Below are 18,156 nucleotides of genomic sequence, written 5' to 3'. Positions count from 1 at the left end.
CAGAAAACAAAAAGAAAAAGTTTTAGGGATAAAAAAGCATAAAAGTAAGTAAAATGCTTTTATGTATTTTTTTACTTGAAAAACTTGCATTTTGTTTTGCCTCCTTTTTATTCTATTGGCTTTATTCTAACAATGTATCATTCTACTTTTAAGTAATAATTCCTTGCTACTTTTTATCTAACCGTCAAGTTAACTAAAATACTTTTAAATGGGTTTATAGGATAGTTTAGATGGTTAAGGGTTCGAATGCAATACTGCTAAATTTTAAAAGGCAAAGTGCGGCTTAAATGCTTTTGCGTTGATATCTTAATCTTTATTATAGTTACTTGATAATGATTAGGCACTTTCTCAAAATAAAAACATTGTTTTTTTACAAAAATTTAAGCTATGATGGATGTTTGTTGCAACACATGGACACCACATAAGGGTTGTAAGATATTTTAGTGATTTTTTGGACAGATAAGACCTCTGTGTACATAAGGGGACATTAAACTTTTGTCTACTTAAAAATGCTTTGTTTTTAAAGGGTTTGAATTTAACTAAGGAAATAAAATTTATTTCCTTATGTACTAATTTAAAGTTATTTTTAAAGACAACTTATTTCCCAACTTTTTTTTTGTTTTTGTTATAAATTTCAAATATTATCTAATCAAACAAGTAGCCTTTTTTAAAGAGAGGAAGCTTTTCCCAAATTTTGTGCTCATATCTAACTAAAATCAGCTCTAAAATAGCAGTAAAAACCATCTAGTTTTATCTCAAATAAAAATCATTAAGGTTTTGTAAAATCTATATAATCATTTTTTAGCGTCCTGTTTATTTTTGTTGAAATTAATGTACTAAAACGATCGCTATTTCCTTTTTTGTCCCTTCCATATTTATTGTTTATATTTATTTGTCCGTCTGTCTGTCTGTATGTCATAGCCCCTAAAAGATTTTAACTAGGAGAGACTGCCAGAATGACAGCTCCAAAAGTAAAAATTGAAGGGTGTTTCTGCAATCAGAAAAAAATCCGTAAAATTGAGTAGATATACAATTAAGTAAATGACAGCTATTTTCATGATTTTAAGGTGGCTACCCAAGACAATTTTGCCTTCCAATCCTATAACTAAGTAGCCAATGAATTTTTATGTTTAGCTAATGTATAATTTTGCCTGAATTGTAAAGACATACGGCTGTAAAAGCTTGCTCTAGATTAAAAGAAAGATAATTTTGGAAATAGATTCATAATATAATTAGACTGTTTACAAAAGGTTTTATATCTGAAATTTCTGCCTAAATGATTACAAAAAAATAAGAATAAGAAAATGTTTATAAAACTACGATAAAAATGTTTAATTGCGAAATAAAAGAAATTAGGGAAAGCAACAACACCAACGCAAAAAGGGTTGATATTTACTCTAAGAAACTCTACTTTTTATTGCTCTGAGCTTAAACAATAGAAAAATTGCAATTTTCACTTAGGCACTCTATTGTATGTTATATACTTAGAATAAGGATAGTTTAAAAACAAAAATTTTAACTCAAAAGAAATTGAAAATATTTGGAACTTTTGTCAATTTTTATTTCATTCTATTAATCATTTAATCAATTATCTGTCAATTTCTGCCTTATGAAATTAATGTCAGCATTTTTTTTTCAGAGAAACCCTCCCATACCGTATATACTATTGTATTATTGTTCTAAAACCATGGAATATTTCTTCAATGGCTTCAAAATAAACAATACTTGTCAATAAGAACTCCTAGTATCATCAATTTTAGTAATATAGTCTTATGTTGATACAATAACAACATAGAATTCTTACACTAAATTACATGGGTACCCAAATTTTTATAGCCACGATATTTGATTCGTTGACTAAAAAACTTTGGGTACTTTTATTGAATCTTGAACTAAAATTTACAAACCTTTTGGCCAAAATTTCAGAGGGGTATTTGTTTATCATTATTGGGGATGTATCTATTATTTAACATCCATTGTCTTTTCCCTTACAATAACAGTAAAAGGCCACCATTGGCAATAAAAAATATTTGTATAAAATAATTTTATTTTGCCCTATTCTGGTTTAGAATATATAGAATTGGTTTTGAGTTGTATAATAATGATAGGGTTCAGACCCCAAAATTATTACTTTCTCTATTCTACCTTTCCATGCTATATACACCAGGAAGGGAAGGGACAATGGGCTGTTTATAACACTAGTACACAAAGTTTTATCATAAGGTTTTCTTATTCGTTGGCTTAACAACTTTGGTGACTTTTAATGAATTTTGATTGGATGGTTCTTTAAGTTTAGCGTAAAAATGTTTCAACCAGTAATTGTAATCTACAGAAGGGGTAATTTTGTGTATAATCATTGGGGATGTACACCATTCTATCTGCCAATGTCTTATCCCTTTAGATCCCTGTATATATACTCTCTAGTTCGACTTAAGAATGTTTATACAATACAGACAATATTACACTATAATAAAAATAGCCATAAACAGTTGATATTATTCTGTTTTGCCTTTGGTTATTTAATAGAAGATGAAGGAGTAAAAATGAATTTAAGCGCTTTTTTCATCTCCGTACCTTATCAAAATTCAAATTCTGCAAAAATTACATCATGTTTTTTTTAAGTATAAATTTATATTTACAATTATAGCTTATTTTGGGGGTATTTTTATGTTTCATTTTTATGGTTTATCTAATTTTTAAAGCAATGACATAAAGATATTAAACAAACACAATTCAAAGATCAGTTTTAGAATTTCCTGTTATTTTATTTTAATATATCAATTTGGAAGTCATAAGTCAAAAGATCATAAAATATTTGTATGAGAAATCATAAATGTCTTAAAGCTACATTATTATTGAATTATATACAAATGTCGGTGTATTTCAATATGGCTTTAGAAAATAATAAATAACAAGTAAATAGTCTTTATTTTCTTTTCATATTTGCCTCCTAGCTTTAACCATGGATTAGGGAAGTTTTTTATTAAAACAAGGGGAAAAGTATAATTTGAAATGTTGAAAAGTAAATGATAAATATTTAAGATATATTTTCATGTTCTTTCTTTACCTAATCTTTGATTCATAATTCTTTTCAAAATATTTTTAAAAAAAAATTTTCTAATACTAGTACATTTCTCTAGGTTGAACAATAATGTATTGACTTTAAACCAAAATGGTTTCCTATGAAACTTAACCCCCCTCCTCCCTAATATATATTTTCAAAATCCATTCTCTTATGGCCTTATGAGGGTCCCTACAATCAAGATAAAAACAAGGATGACAACATCCATAAGTAGCGAAGCACAAAATTTCGTGGATGGGAATGACCGTCATGGTTGTTTTCTTCAAACAGGAAATTTAATTTTGATATCTATAACAGAAAAAAGTTTGAAAATCGGATCATAAACACCAAAGATATGGGGAAAAATGTAAAAAATTTAAAAATAGCCAAAACCCTGCAAAAAGGCAGTCTGACCATTATTGTTGTTTTCTTCAAACGACGGGAAATTTAATTTTGACATCTTTAACTGAAAAAAATTTGAAAATTGGAATAAAAACACCAAAGATATGAGGGAAAATGTAAAAAAAATATAAAATAGCCAAAAACCTGCAAAAAGGCAGCCTGACCTTCACAGTTGTTTTCTTCAAACGACGGGAAATTTGATTTTGATATCTATAACTGAAAAATTTTGAAAATCGGTTCATAAACACCAAAGATATGGTGGAAAATGTAAAAAATGTAAAAATAGCTAAAAACCTGCAAAAAGGCAGTCTGACCGTTATTGTTGTTTTCTCCAAACGACGGAAAATTAAATTTTGATATCTTTAACTGAAAAATTTTTGAAAATCTGACCATAAACACCAAAGATATGGGGGAAAATGTGGAAAATTTAAAAATAGCCTAAAACCTGCTAAAAAGCCGTCCTACCGCCAGTGATGTGTTATGGTCAATTATGCTCCCTGATGATGGGAATGTTCTCAAAAAATTTCAGCATTCTATCTTTTATAGGAGCTGAGTAAATCCCATTTCCCCCATAGCGTTACGGACGGACGGACTGACTGACGGACGGACTGACTGACGGACGGACTGACTGACGGACGGACATAGTGAATTATAGAGTAGCTTCGCTACTAAAAATATAGCCAAATGAATTGACATACATTTTTATACACAAATATTATCAAAACATACAATTAGAAAATAAGAAATAACTCCACAATAGCAGCAAAAAATACTATTTTCTTATATTGTTGTATTGTGTGATAACTTATTCTGAGTCGAACCCGTTGAAATTACCAAATAATTATTGTTTACTCAAACTGAAAGCATTACAAACCCCCCCCCCCCCCCCACGGCAAACATTCAAAAACACAGAGCTGATCCTAAAGACATCTAATTTTCTTATTAATACAGCACAAGAGTCCAGCTAAACCAGAAATTCTATTGTGATAGATAGCCATCAAATAATTTATAAAACCATCGATAGATAATTAACTTCATTTAGAAAAGTCCTGATCAAATTTTACAACAAAATCAGCAAAATCTTACCTAAAATTAGGAAATAATTATTAATTCCATATCAATTATTTTAGTTTAATACTTTTCTTTAAACAAACTATAACTAAAATATTAAGCTAGCGATGTTTAGAATACCTACTTCATGAAAGCCAATCATTAGTTATCCTTCATAGATAAGATAGATTTAGACTATAGTAAGAATTAATTTAAATGTATGTAAGTAATTTAGATTTTCAAAAAAAATGTTTAAATTTTAAACAATGCTTTATTTGTCTTTGAGAACCAATGAAATAATAAACCACCCAAAGTCTTGACTAGAAAATACTTTCAACCAATTTCTATGCTAAATTTTGGTAGCAGAGCCTTATTTCAAACAATTGTACAGCAATTTATGTTTTAACTTTAGAATTTCTTTAATTATATTTGATATTTAATTTATTGCTTATATTAAAACAATAAAAACCAAATTGGATTAAACTTTGCAAAAAAAGGTATATAATATAATATTAAGTAATGTAGGTACAAATTTTGAATTTTCTTTAGGAGTCCAATTTTTCAATTTAAGTCCACTGCTGGGATTTTACTTAAATAGCTTCATTTAGACTGGATATAAATTATCCACCTAAATAGTTGAAAACAAGATTAATCATTTACATTTTTGGATAACTATGTTATAACTAAAGAAAAAGGAGATTAGATATGCTGTAATAAAATAGTGAAGGAGCTAATAGGCCCAGGGAAAGTTTTTAACTATTTTGTGGGAGGCTTCTAGGGGTGCAGCCACTTTGGGCTAAACATACGACTTATAAAATTAAGTCATATAGGAGCTTCAAATAGTTTTAAAATTGCTTACTTAAGCAAATTCTCGGCTGTCATTAAGCTATACTTAGAAATACTTGAATTTGAATAAATTTTAGAATTCAAAATGTAGACTCTTTTAACTTTTTATTGTATGAGCTATTTTATTTTATTAAAAATCCTATTTAAAGATAATATCGACCTCCTTAAATAAACAACCTAATTTACAGATGAAATATGAACCTAATTAACAAATAATAAAATGCTTGAAAACTTATCTGTAGATTGCTTTTGACCTAAATAGAAAAACAAGACTATTTACCTCCAAGGAAATTATTAAAATATTTATTTTAATTATTCCTTTTATATATGTTTTAGCTAAATTCTTTGATAAATTGATAAAAAAAAACTATAGCTGAACTAATATCATATTCAATATTCATGAGAATTATTTCCTTGGGGGTTGGGTGGCCCCTTGTGTTACAGGAGGGGGGGGGGGGGGTAATATGATCTTTTAAATCCGATAATTTTGAGATCAGTTTGTTTACTCTAAAGAATGCATACATCAAAACTCCCTCCCACGTCACCCCCCCCCCCCTTACAGAAATCTACACATGTGCCCCTCCCATTTACGCTAATCCCCCCCTCTTCCCTATTGATCCTAAATTTTTACTATGATTATTTTCCCATTTGCATATAATGCAAATAAAATTGTTTATTACAAAATCAATTCATACAAAAAATATTTTTAAAACCAAAAAAGCTTAGGTAGATAGATCATTTTTGTAAAACAATTTTAAAAAATAATTCAAAAGCACTTAGGAAACATTTAGTTTTATTTTACATATTTAGGTAAAATGAAAAATTACAGCCCTATAAAAGATACTAAAATATGTTTGAAAAAAAAACTTTACAACTTCCAAAACAATAGCATAAATTAAAAGTACACATGCACAAGAAACAATACTGAGTATAATTAAATATCTATTCATTAATACAAACTAACAGGCTATTTATTTAATTACAAAAAGGAGTCTTATATCTGAAATACTTAAACAGCGAAGCAGCCTTATAATATATTTTCCCAGAATATTAAAGAAACGACGTCATACAATATAAATGACCAATGATAGGCCAATACACAGACCATTGACAGGCTAGTATACATTTTAATTGACCAATGGTAGGCCAATATGACGTCATTTTTTTATAGGCACTACAAAAAGCTTCAATATTAAATACTAGCTACGATCCTTATAAAGTTATTGCTCCTTGTTACAATTCATAAAATTTATATTAAAGTCTTGAAGTGTTTTTGAATTACTTGAAATGTTTAAAATAATTTTAACAAGGATAAAAACGTTCATATTAGAAGATACATTTTATAAAAAGTAAAAAGAGAATAGGGACAATAAATATTTAAACTGAAATTAATCCCATTAAACCATCTTGCTTAAAAAGTGTAAAAAAGTGAGTTAGGAAATATTACAATTATAGAAAAGTGTTGCACCTAAAAACTAAGAAAATTTGTTAAAAACACATGTGTTTGTGTTTCTACATATATTTATCTATAAAATGAGAACATTTTGATATTTTAAGTTGATAAATCAAAGTAAAATTGCTCGTTTAAATTGATGTTTATCTTAATATTTTACTTATTTTGTAATGTCAGAAAATATTCTTTTAAGACGTGCAATTAATTTGAAAATAGTGGACTAAACTTATCAAATATATATTGCTTTAAGTACAATAAACGTTTTTCATGATTGTTTTTTAATGCACCTGTCCTTTTCCTTGGAGGAAATTTGACATAAAAAGTACAAAATTATAGAGCAACTTTGCTTCAATGAAAAACTTTAATCTTCCGCTCTATTATTAATAATTTTTAATAATCCCGTACATTTCCTTCCGGTGGTGGTATAATAGGTAGATAGTTAGAATGATAGTTTATTAGAGAGATAGATGGTTAGAATGGCAGTCTAATATATAGATAGATTGTTAGATGTGTAGTCTAATAGATAGATAGGTAGATGGATAGATATGTATCTTGTCTGATAAATAGGTAGACCAATAGCAAGAATATGAATAGCCTAATAAATCAGATAAAATTCTATTCTAATAAGCAAATGACCTTATTATATCATTAAAAACTTTCTTAAAATCATAATAGAATGTTTAGGAAAAATTTATTATTTGTATTTCTCAATTGTATAATAGGATTTCTTAAGAATTATGTCATATGCCCCATTTCTATAAATTTTCACCCTGTCATCAGGAAGAATTAAGGAAAGGTTTGATAATAATATGTCTTATTTGAAAAGTAAATAATAATGGTTTATAAAAACTTTTACTTGATATAAATTTTGATAATATTTTCTAGAACAAATATTACTATTTCAGCTTTTTATAGACCTAATGTTTAAATAACCAAAAGAGTTTAAGTACCAAAAAGTATTTGTTTAAAATATTGCTGAAATATTTTGAGTTCCTTATGTTAATGTTTAATGTCTTTTTAGGTTATTTAGTAATGTCGCAATATTTTGATAGATATTTCACAAAACAGAGAAATGTTTAGCATTTATTAATAAATTTACTGCTTAGGTAACTTTTAAAATTAAGATAGGGCAATGGACAATAAATTAATCTTCCACTCAGTTCTTGTATATGAAATTATAAAAAGCTTTTCAATTTTACATCTCCATATTAAATTGACATATCCCTCCTCCTTATGATAAGGTTAGTCTGGTCTGTATGGCTCCTGTGTCTATCTATCTATTAATTTTATCTATCTGTCTCCTGTCTCATATTTGTCCCTCTTATCTGTAATATACTGCCTTAATCCTAAACCCATCCCCTCCCTCTTTACTTAGGAAAAAAAATTCTTGAGAGTTCTTACAATTTAGAGAAAAATTATTTCTTAGTACATTTAATTAATAAACATATCTATTGATTTTTCCAAATAAATTGGCCGTTTTTTACATAAAAAACCTTATTGGAAGTAAATAAAAAAATTATAAATATAGAAAAATGATTTTTTTTTCATATTATTGTCTTGAAAATCATCTTTGCTAACATATAATATTGTGTATATTATGTAACCTACACTATAGGTCTCAACATAGGTCTATCATGTCCATAGAATCTACATTTGACCAAGAAGCACAATGGGGGGGTTTGTTTTATGTGTGTTTTACTAAGAATTTCAGGAGAGGGGTACTTTACAGGGGGTTGGTGATACTACCATCAGAAATAAATGGTTGGGAATAGGGGGAGAGGGGTTAAAATAAGGGTTACTACTTAGAATTGGTTAGGTTAGGGGTAGAGGGGAGGTGGGGATTGCTAAAACAAATACAATCAGTTAGAGTTATTTTCAGAGTGTTTTTACATTACTACCATTAACTCATAACAAAATATTTGTATATTCTATAATTTATCTTAACGATCAAATTTTGGAAATTTATTAAAGGTTCTAGGATCATGTTTTCAAGCATCGCACGATTAAACTTTAAAATTTATAATAATTGAAATTTTGGCTAAGTCTTAAACTTTGCTGGATTATGTGCATGTCTAGTTTATTTTACCTGTATTTTCGTATTGGGTCAACAATTACTGCCCAGGCACTTTCCTATTGTCACAGACAGGACCTGATAGATGGGGGCCCCCCACAACTCAATATCCCCCCCCCCCCCACCCCCCCATGAATAAAACCCTTTAACCCCCATTCTTTGAGTCCTAACTAAGTAATATGCCACCCTCCTTTGTCTTTTCTTTGTTTTAATTCCCGTATATGTTTGCATTTTTAAAAAAAGATATGCTCCCATGAAACTGTAATTATTATAAAGTTGATAAAAATACATGAAAAGCAATGTTAATTTGTAATCAAACTTCATAGAACTAAAATTTAATATTTAAAAACGCACAACTCAATTAGTTGTAAATTTTGAAATAAAATTCACGAAATTTATTGGCGGATTTATTGTGACACTGTTAAAAAAACAGACATTGCCGACATTTTTCCCAAGTAATGACTGCTGCTCTGACAGGCAGCTGACGCGCAAGGGTTGAAATTGAAAATCAAACATTTAAATGAGGGCGGAGTTACTTAATCTATTTTTAGAAAGAAAGGGATATTTATTACACACAAAAAATGTTAAATTTTTTTAACTTAAAAATATTCCAAATAAAGTTTTCTATTATCAATATGACATTGTCAATAAAACTGACTTTAATTTTAATAAGTGCTTTAACATTAGGAAAGTAAAAATATTTAGTAATGTGCCTTTCCCTTATACCTAGATTTTTTAATAATATTTAAAGTAAACTTGACATCTGGAAAAGGCGTGTTAGTTGACATAAGGCAGAATTTAATAATCCATAAACATTTTATTTTAATCCTTTAATTATTATCAAACATTGATTTTTAGGGGAAACTTATTTAAAACATCAGGCAAAATTTTTAAAAGTATCAATTATAGTCATATTGAATTTTAAAAGAATTTTCTAGTATGGCTTCAAAACCGATTTATATATCCGATGAAATAAAACAAGTTCTCAGTCATACTGAAAAATCATGTAAAGCAAACTGTGAATATTAAAATAAAAATCATAAATTGAAACCATTTAATCAGCCCCAGGGGTCTAATGTTTTATTTTAATCCACTGAAAGCTGTCTATAATACGATGCAATAAATAACTATTCTCTCTTTAAATACCAAAAAATTATGAATAGCTTAGAACAAAGTTGGATTTATGATAAATAAGTATAATTTATCACAAGAATAAAACCTTGTGTATAATCATAAGATAAAAAACACAGAATTTTCCAAAACAAAACCTTTGTTATTTAATAGACCAACTAATAGACTAGTTGTAACTTAAAAAGTTAAAACTCCTTTAAAATTTTGATTTTTGAATAGAAAGTTTATTTTCTATTTCTTTATCTTACAAATTTTCATGACTTAAAAAATTCCCAAAAGGGAAGGAAAAAGAATATGTCTTAAAAATCTTATTTACCTCATTTGTCTCTTTTTGCCCTGGGTAGAAGTAAAGTCTATTTGAATCATATCATTAGAGACACACAAAATTTTACATTTCTCAAAACAAAAAATTATCATTCTTTCTCTCTCTCCAACTCTCTCTCCCCCTCTTTCTTTTAGTTTTGGAGCATTTTAAAATTTTGGAACATTTATTTTACCTGGGGGCAAAAAAGGGCAGAAAATATTTTGGTACTTGAACATTTCAAGATATTTTGGTCATTTTTCAAATTCCTTTTCTTCAATATTTTGGGGTATGTAAATCAAGGTTTCTTCTTACATAAATTATATTTTTTAAATAACCCCATTATCTTAAGATTTAAATGTATGTACCTACTACTTTTTATTAATTAAAATTTTTTTCAAACTTACTAGCTAAACCAAACAAGCCATACAATCAAAATAAAATAAAAAATTTGAAACAATTTATTTGTTGGTACAGTTCTTTTACTGATAATAATCTTGCATGGGACAGCCCTTTTACGGAATTAGAGATTGCATGCAGCCTTTGGTGAGAACAAATCAAGACCTCAAGGGTTAAGGGAAAAATAAAATAATTATGGTTAGGTTCTCCATTATTAAACTGACGATGGTTGGGTTCTTTAATATTAAACTGTACTATGGTTAGGTTCTTTTCAATTGTGCTATCAGAAATAAAAAATGAGTTTGATTGGCAGATAAGATTATTCTTTTATGTTATATATTATTGTTAAAAACAATCATCAAAAACAATAGAACAGAATATAAATAATGGATAATCAAATTCAATTTTGATCTTTGAAACAAAATATTAGATGTTCAATGTTTAGTTAAGCTGAAAAAATAGCAATTAACATTAGTCTGATAATAAACTGAATTAACCATTTATTTTTTCCTGTAAATGAACCCCAGAAAAAAATGCAATTATAATCTAGAAATGGGACAGTGTGCAGTCATTTCAAGTTTTATACTTTTTTAATTAATGAAACTTTTAAAAATGCTTAATTTATGTTTGCTTACAGTATAATCATACTGCAAATTTTAATAAAACTTAAAATATGTAATAAATTATGCTTTAATTTTGCATATATGCAAAAAATTAAGTTTTTGCACTTAAAACAAGTTTGATTTTTACACTTTTTAAAATGAGTAACATTTGATTTTGAAATTAAATAAATAAAATAACACCAGTGAAGCAATCTATCTATTAATATTTAAATAAATAAATACCTGTAAATGTAATAAAATTGAGGAAACAGAACCAAAACTTCAAAAACTCCATATTCTGACTTGACAGATATCGACTGAAAATAAAAATATTATTAGTTATCCAGGGATCTAAAGGGATAAGATAATAGTCTATAAATTAATGTACATAAAAAATGATGATACAAAAAATGCCCTTTACTTAGATTACTACCTATTATTTGTAAAACGTTTGGACACTCAACTTAATGAACCAACCAATCAAAATTCAAAAATAGTTCAAACGAATAAGGAAACGTTATCATAAAACTTTGAGGACTAGTGGAATGAACAACCCAATTCCCCTCCCTCCATTAGTTGATCATAGGAGCTTTTTAAGTTATATTAAGAAAAACTACTTAACAATTAAAGTCACCAAAAATTATTTTAAGCCTAATTCAAAATTCCCCTGCAGGTGATTTAAAGACTTTTTCATATAAAATTTCATCCTTGAAAATCTCAACTATTTTCATGGATATTTAAAAAGGTTGACAAATCAAAGGGTGGATTACCATTTTGGTGACATCCTATGATACAAAGTAGTTATTTTTTTGTCTGAAGCTAAAGATCTCTTGAAATTTCAGGTCCTGACATTTTCCTGACCTCCCCCACCCCTTCCCCTAGAAGCTAGGGGCGAAAATAACTAGTTTAATTTAAGTGAAGCTTTACAAGGTGTTTTAAAAAAGCAGAAATGTGACGTCATAAAAATTATCTATCTCTTTTTAGGGATTTTCTTTCCCACTTCTCCTCTCATCCCTCATGTTTATGACGTCACATGGCTGATTTTTAAGACACTTTAATTGTTAATCTCCAATATAAGATATTAGTAATTCTAAGTCATTGATGATTGATTCTAGTTAATTGGCGTTTATAAAAGATTTAAGTTCTTATAATTTTTGTACCTAGCCTTTAATTTAGCAACCTTTTTGTAAAAGCTATGAAATATTCTCTAAATATTGTGACTAAGTATCGAATAACAAAATTAACAGATGCAGCGCTATATAAACAAATCATTTCATATTCAAATATAAATAAATAAAACTTTTTGCGTAATTTTGTCTTTTTCCTCTCCATTTAAAATTTAGTTGGGTGATTCCTTATATAAAGTCTTCTAAAAGCCCAATGGTTGGGGGAATCTACTCAAAAAAACTTAGATCGTAGATTAATTTAGTAAGTTGCTAAGATGAACGGACATAAAGTATTTTTAATACTCTATACAAAAAAAGTTTACCTATATATAAAAAACTTCAAATATAACAGAAAAATAAACCAAAACAACTTTTAACTGTCATAATAATCACCAAAAGTATATTTTTCTCAATTAATTGTAACAAAATCACATGATTTTCATATTCACAATATTTGTATATGAGTTGTTTATATTAAAAATGAATTAATGTTTAAAACACTGAAAATGTTTGAAAAATGCGCGAGTGTATCCCTTCGCGTTGCTCTGTGGCGCCAGAGAAAAACTGCAAGCAGAAAATTTTAAGAATTACTTCAAGTTCTACTCTGTCCCCCCTCCCTTATCCTTCCCCCATACCCTAAAAGTTACTCTATCCCTTCCCCCACTCTCTTTATCTTACACCTAGCTCTACCCCATACTCTTTTAGTTCCCCCTACAGGAAGGATAAATTATTAGGGGCAGAAAGGGGCGTTGTAAGCCGGTGTCTACACAAAAGGGAAGGTTGAAGTATAGATAGCCTATATTTAGGAGAGGGGGAGAAGGGGACTTCTCTAATAGAGATTATTATTACCCACCTCCCCTTTCTTCTATGTAATTCTCTATCTCTGTTAATGGACTGATGAGTATAGTTGTAGAGTATATTATAAATATTACAACCCTTTTGTTTCTCTGCATTTCTCTACAATAGTAAAGTATACAAATCATGGATTGGGACTATAACTATAAAAATCAATTTAAAATTCTAATATTTACTATCATAGGCGTACACATGACTTTATTTGATTTTTTTAAGGAAAAGGTTAAAATCTTAAATCACCCATTCCGACCCCCCCCCCCCCCCCACCCCCCCTCTAACAGATTTTAAGAATATTTGAGTTCAGAAGTTGGGACTTGGATGTCGTTTACAGCCCCATGAGGTGATTTTCAGTTTTTTTATACTATCAAAAATATCAAAGGATATTTTTTTTAAGTAGGTACATTTTTATTTTTCATATGAATTGTCATTGAATGTAACCCTTTCTATGAATCTCTCTACTTACCTACACCTTTAGATAAAATAGTCGTATTCGCCAGTCCCTCTAATTTGTATTGAAGACCAAAACAAGACAGGTTAAGATTTTCTGAAGGAAATATTTTTCTAACTTTAAATATGTTACGTACGACCACCAAAATTGAGTCAAAAACTTTCAGAGAAGCTTCATATCAGTAAATGTTTTTAGTTTTTCATGAATTAACAAGGGTGAAATCATTTGTTAAAGTGAAGCTCAAGAAATTTGTGTAAAATTTTAGTGATCGACAGTTGCTAAGAATATGAATTTTAAAAATCAATATATTTATCATAGCATAAAAGCAAAACCATCATCATGTTTGAAATTGACATACTTCATTTCTGCTTATGAGCATAGATTTTGAATGATTTCAAATTGTAATTAATTCTTACAGGAATCATCAAATATAGTTTCACACCATTAGGACGATTCAAACATTTTCTGAGATAATTACGGACGGATTTATGTAACAAACCTAAATGTAGAAAAGCCTTGCTTAGCCTATTTTATTTATGAAAACTTGCAACTAACATGACCAGGCGAATTTTGTAATAATTATACGGAGCAAAGACAGACGGAGACAGAGACAGGTAAGGAAAAGGGAGAGGGTAAAAGGAGGGGGGGGGGTCGAACCATGTGAATGTCTGTATTTCTCTATCTGTCCGTCCGTCTGTCTGTCTATCCGTGTCTGTTTGCGGTAAAGAGATTATCGTTTTTAAATGGGTGAAATTTATAAGGGGGGGGGGGGGGGGTGTTTTGGGGACGCAAGAGGAAATAAGTCATCGCATATTTTTTCGGCCTTTCTATGTTTATTTAGGTTTTCAATGGACAAAAATATGGATATTTTGTATTGTAAAGTAATATTTGTTTTTGTTTTTTGATTTGCCCTTCAAGATTTCGACACCCCATAAACTGATTGCGTTCTATATGCTAAGTTATAGTTCCATGGATGGTTTAAAATAATTTTGTTTAAAACAAACGTCATAGGTTGGACCAAAAGGCACGACAATGTCATTTAAAGATTTGAATTCTCTATGTCGGTTCTAACATTTTTAGAAATTCGACAAGAGCTATCCGTTATAGACAGGCGGACACGCCAAGAATTTGTAAAAGCTTTTCTGTATTTAAAAAGAGGCGGGTAAGATTAAAAGAAAATCATTTAGAAAATTAACATACAACTGACGAACTTTGATTTTAAGAATAAGGTAATTGAAAAGATAAACATATTGTAATTAATAATTGATAAGTTTAACTTCCTTTAGGGAGCGGCCATTGGAGTGTAAATTATGCCGGTCCCAACGTTTTATTGATACATTCTCGTATTCAATGGTTCAAATTTTTATTAAATCTTGATTGGGTTTTGCAAACTAGCAGAGTCAAAACTTTCTACTAATAACTTTATTTTACAGAAGGGGTAAAATTGTTTATCATCATTATATAGTGTTCATCAATTTACATTTCATTGTCTCAATAAAGGCTAAATTGGTATGGCTAGCAATATCATCGAAGCTTTATATAGGTCCGGTGTATGTATAAATCATTTTCTGTAAAAAACAATCTTCCCTAGAGGCTAGTGGCGATAGCTGCAAATACTGAAAAATGGACGCATGGCTTCCAACAATGCATTTATTATTTATGATAAAGTTACGTACATACAATTACACAGCCTAAACTTTGAAAAGATTCGCTGAATTTATAAGTTATAAAGAAAGTGTCAGATGCTTTCAATAAACCAAATTGTAAACAAACAAAGAAGCATAAGGTACCATTTCTTATTAATCCTTTTAATTAACTCCTCCTTATTTACCACTTGTCAAGCTAATCAATAACTCAGGGATCTAAAGGGATGAGACAATGACCGATAAATTTATGTACTTCATCAATGATGATGCACAAAATTGCCCCTTCTGTAAATTATAATTAGTGGTTGAAACCTTTGTACACTCAACTCAATGAACAAAATTCAATGAAAGTCCCAAAGTTGTTAAGCCAAAGATTGAGCAAACGTTATTATAAAACTTGGGGACTAAGCATTAAACATTACAAATAATAAAAATTAAAATTAAAACTTTTATTTTGCTGCAGATTTTATATTTTGCTTTTTATTGTATGATATTGTATAAAGTTTTAAACTTCTTTTATTAGAGGCAAAAATAAACTAAAGTATGAAAAGATTATTTTTCTTATCCTGGGAATAAGACTGGAAGGCGGAAGGTTGCTGGTTAATGGCATTTCTGCGGTTACTTTGGATAGGTGGTAGGTAAGGTGGATACAAATATTACTTTACACTTTTGTACTCTTCAGTATAAGAGGGGTATTTAATCGGTGTAATAACTAATTTGCAAAGGCTATTTTATCACCTCGATAGAGATTATTTAGTCCTTTGACACGTATTTTTCATTTTTGTCTTATGTGGATATAATTAACCTTGTTATTATACTGTAATTAATTAATCATGACCAATTTTACTGCTTGTTTGTGATTATTTATGTCATGTATATATGTATGTCTCTTTTACTGTCATAAAATGAAAATTTTATTTCATTTTATATGCATTTAACCAATGGTCCGACTTTGTTCTCCTTAACAGGGAAGCTTATATGCCATTGGATGGTTTTTTAGCTATTTTAGTGCAGGATAGATCAAACAAATCAAGAAATCCTCACATGAAAAAAATTCTTTAGAACCTATGGCCGAAACTTCTTTTTTAAATAACTCAATACTTCTTTAATTTAGTCTGTAGATCAAATTATCAGGGCTTGGCAGCCGCGCGTAAGCTGAGTATAAAGAATCGTAAAATCGTCATTTTATAACTTTAAAATACATCTTGATGTCTAAATCTGTTCCTAAACAGACAATCAATCATTTCAGAATTGCTTTTTTTGCACACAAGCTGGTAGAAATTTGAGGCTAATGCGCCTGCCGGGCCCTGCACATTATCCTTTATTGTCTTGTTCACTAAGATTCCTACTTGTGTAAAATCTGTATTCTTGTTTAGTAAATTCAGATTGTCATAATCTTAGACAGATAAATTTTGAGTGGTTAGATTATTATTGAGGGACCAAAAAGGGTATTCTAACGAAATCGCAAAATTAAAATAAGCATAGCCATTTTAGAAGCGGATCTTTTTAATAATCAAGGTCTGACCGTTAAGCCAAAGACGTTGTTAGTGTCCTCTCGATTTTAAACTTTGGTTGATGATACATGTTTTACACATTGATTTAGTTACCCCATTTAGGAAGCGTAGCAACTCTTAAATATTAACCAAAAGGTCAGTACGTCCATTTTAAACAAGTTGATTTTTGACAACAGTCTTTTTGTACGATATAAAAATCTTACTCATCATTTTTTTTATAAAAATTCCAAGAGCAACAAGCTACAATTCAAACTCTTGGCTGCTTATCAACAACATATAAAAGGGACATGGGTTAACAAAGATGACAACATCCATTAGTAGCAAAGTAGCAGGGATGGCATACGGATAAAGTGATTTAAAAAGTAGATCTTCAGTGCTCATAGATTAAGAATAAATTTATAGAAAGTTGGAAAACTTTAGATAAATGTTTTAATATTTATATTTTAAGACCAACGGATCAAGTAAATTATATATATTAGTATTAGTATAGAAAAACTCCACAAAAAGTTTTAGCCTTTTATCCTGAATAGCAGCAGGTAAAATCACGTTTCCCCCTTAACCTAGCTGACTGGCGGACAAACGGACATATTGGATTATAAAGTAGCTTCGCTACTAAAAAAAAGGGTAAAATGAAAGGGCAATCAAAAGTAAATCTATCATACTTATCATTCATCTTTCAATGTTTGTTTTCAAATTTTTATACTCAAAGTTTGGAAAATTAACAGGGATAATTACGTACAAAAGAAGCTGTATAAGATTATAAGGGAAACAAGGATGACAACATCTATAAAAGAGAAGCTCTGAAACGATAGGACACTCGGACACTAACACTTGTATAGTGTCAGAACTGAATAATCAGAATATAAATGAATAAGAGTCAAAGCAAAATTGTGAGTAAATTTGTTGAAAAACTTCTTGATACAGGATAATGTCTATGGACATACTTAAATTTTTAGGACTTGGTTATAGAGTTGCTTTGCTTATAATATTGTACTTTGTTGTCCCATAAATCAGTATACCAAAAATCAGAACATTCGGATAATTAGATCACATAAAAATTTTTTGCTAAAAAAGTAAAAAATCAACATGTTTAAAATGGACGTACGGACATTCTGATAATGATTATAGAGTTGTTACGCTTTCTAAATCATACCTAACTACTACAGGAATCACCATGCAAAGTTTGAAATCGATAGGACAATTCTAACATG

General features: G+C 29.1%; 1 protein-coding gene across 1 annotated transcript in view; it reads right to left on the bottom strand.

The window, feature by feature from the left end:
• LOC145329603 (netrin receptor UNC5C-like) overlaps positions 1 to 13,050 on the bottom strand; it is a 35,208-nt gene extending 22,158 nt beyond the window's left edge. Inside the window, exons 1-2 of the mRNA XM_080173894.1 lie at positions 12,806 to 13,050; positions 11,560 to 11,633 (exon numbers count right to left, since the gene is read on the bottom strand). Of these exons, the coding sequence (XP_080030020.1) occupies positions 11,560 to 11,611 (52 nt within the window). The 5' untranslated portion in view covers positions 11,612 to 11,633; positions 12,806 to 13,050. The remainder of the gene's footprint in view (positions 1 to 11,559; positions 11,634 to 12,805) is intronic.
• Positions 13,051 to 18,156: the final 5,106 nt, after the last annotated feature.

The sequence above is a fragment of the Acartia tonsa genome, chromosome 10 (assembly GCF_053477335.1).
Source record: "Acartia tonsa isolate MP-2025a chromosome 10, ASM5347733v1, whole genome shotgun sequence".
Taxonomy (NCBI): domain Eukaryota; kingdom Metazoa; phylum Arthropoda; class Copepoda; order Calanoida; family Acartiidae; genus Acartia; species Acartia tonsa.
This window is presented reverse-complemented; position numbering and strand designations above follow the sequence as displayed.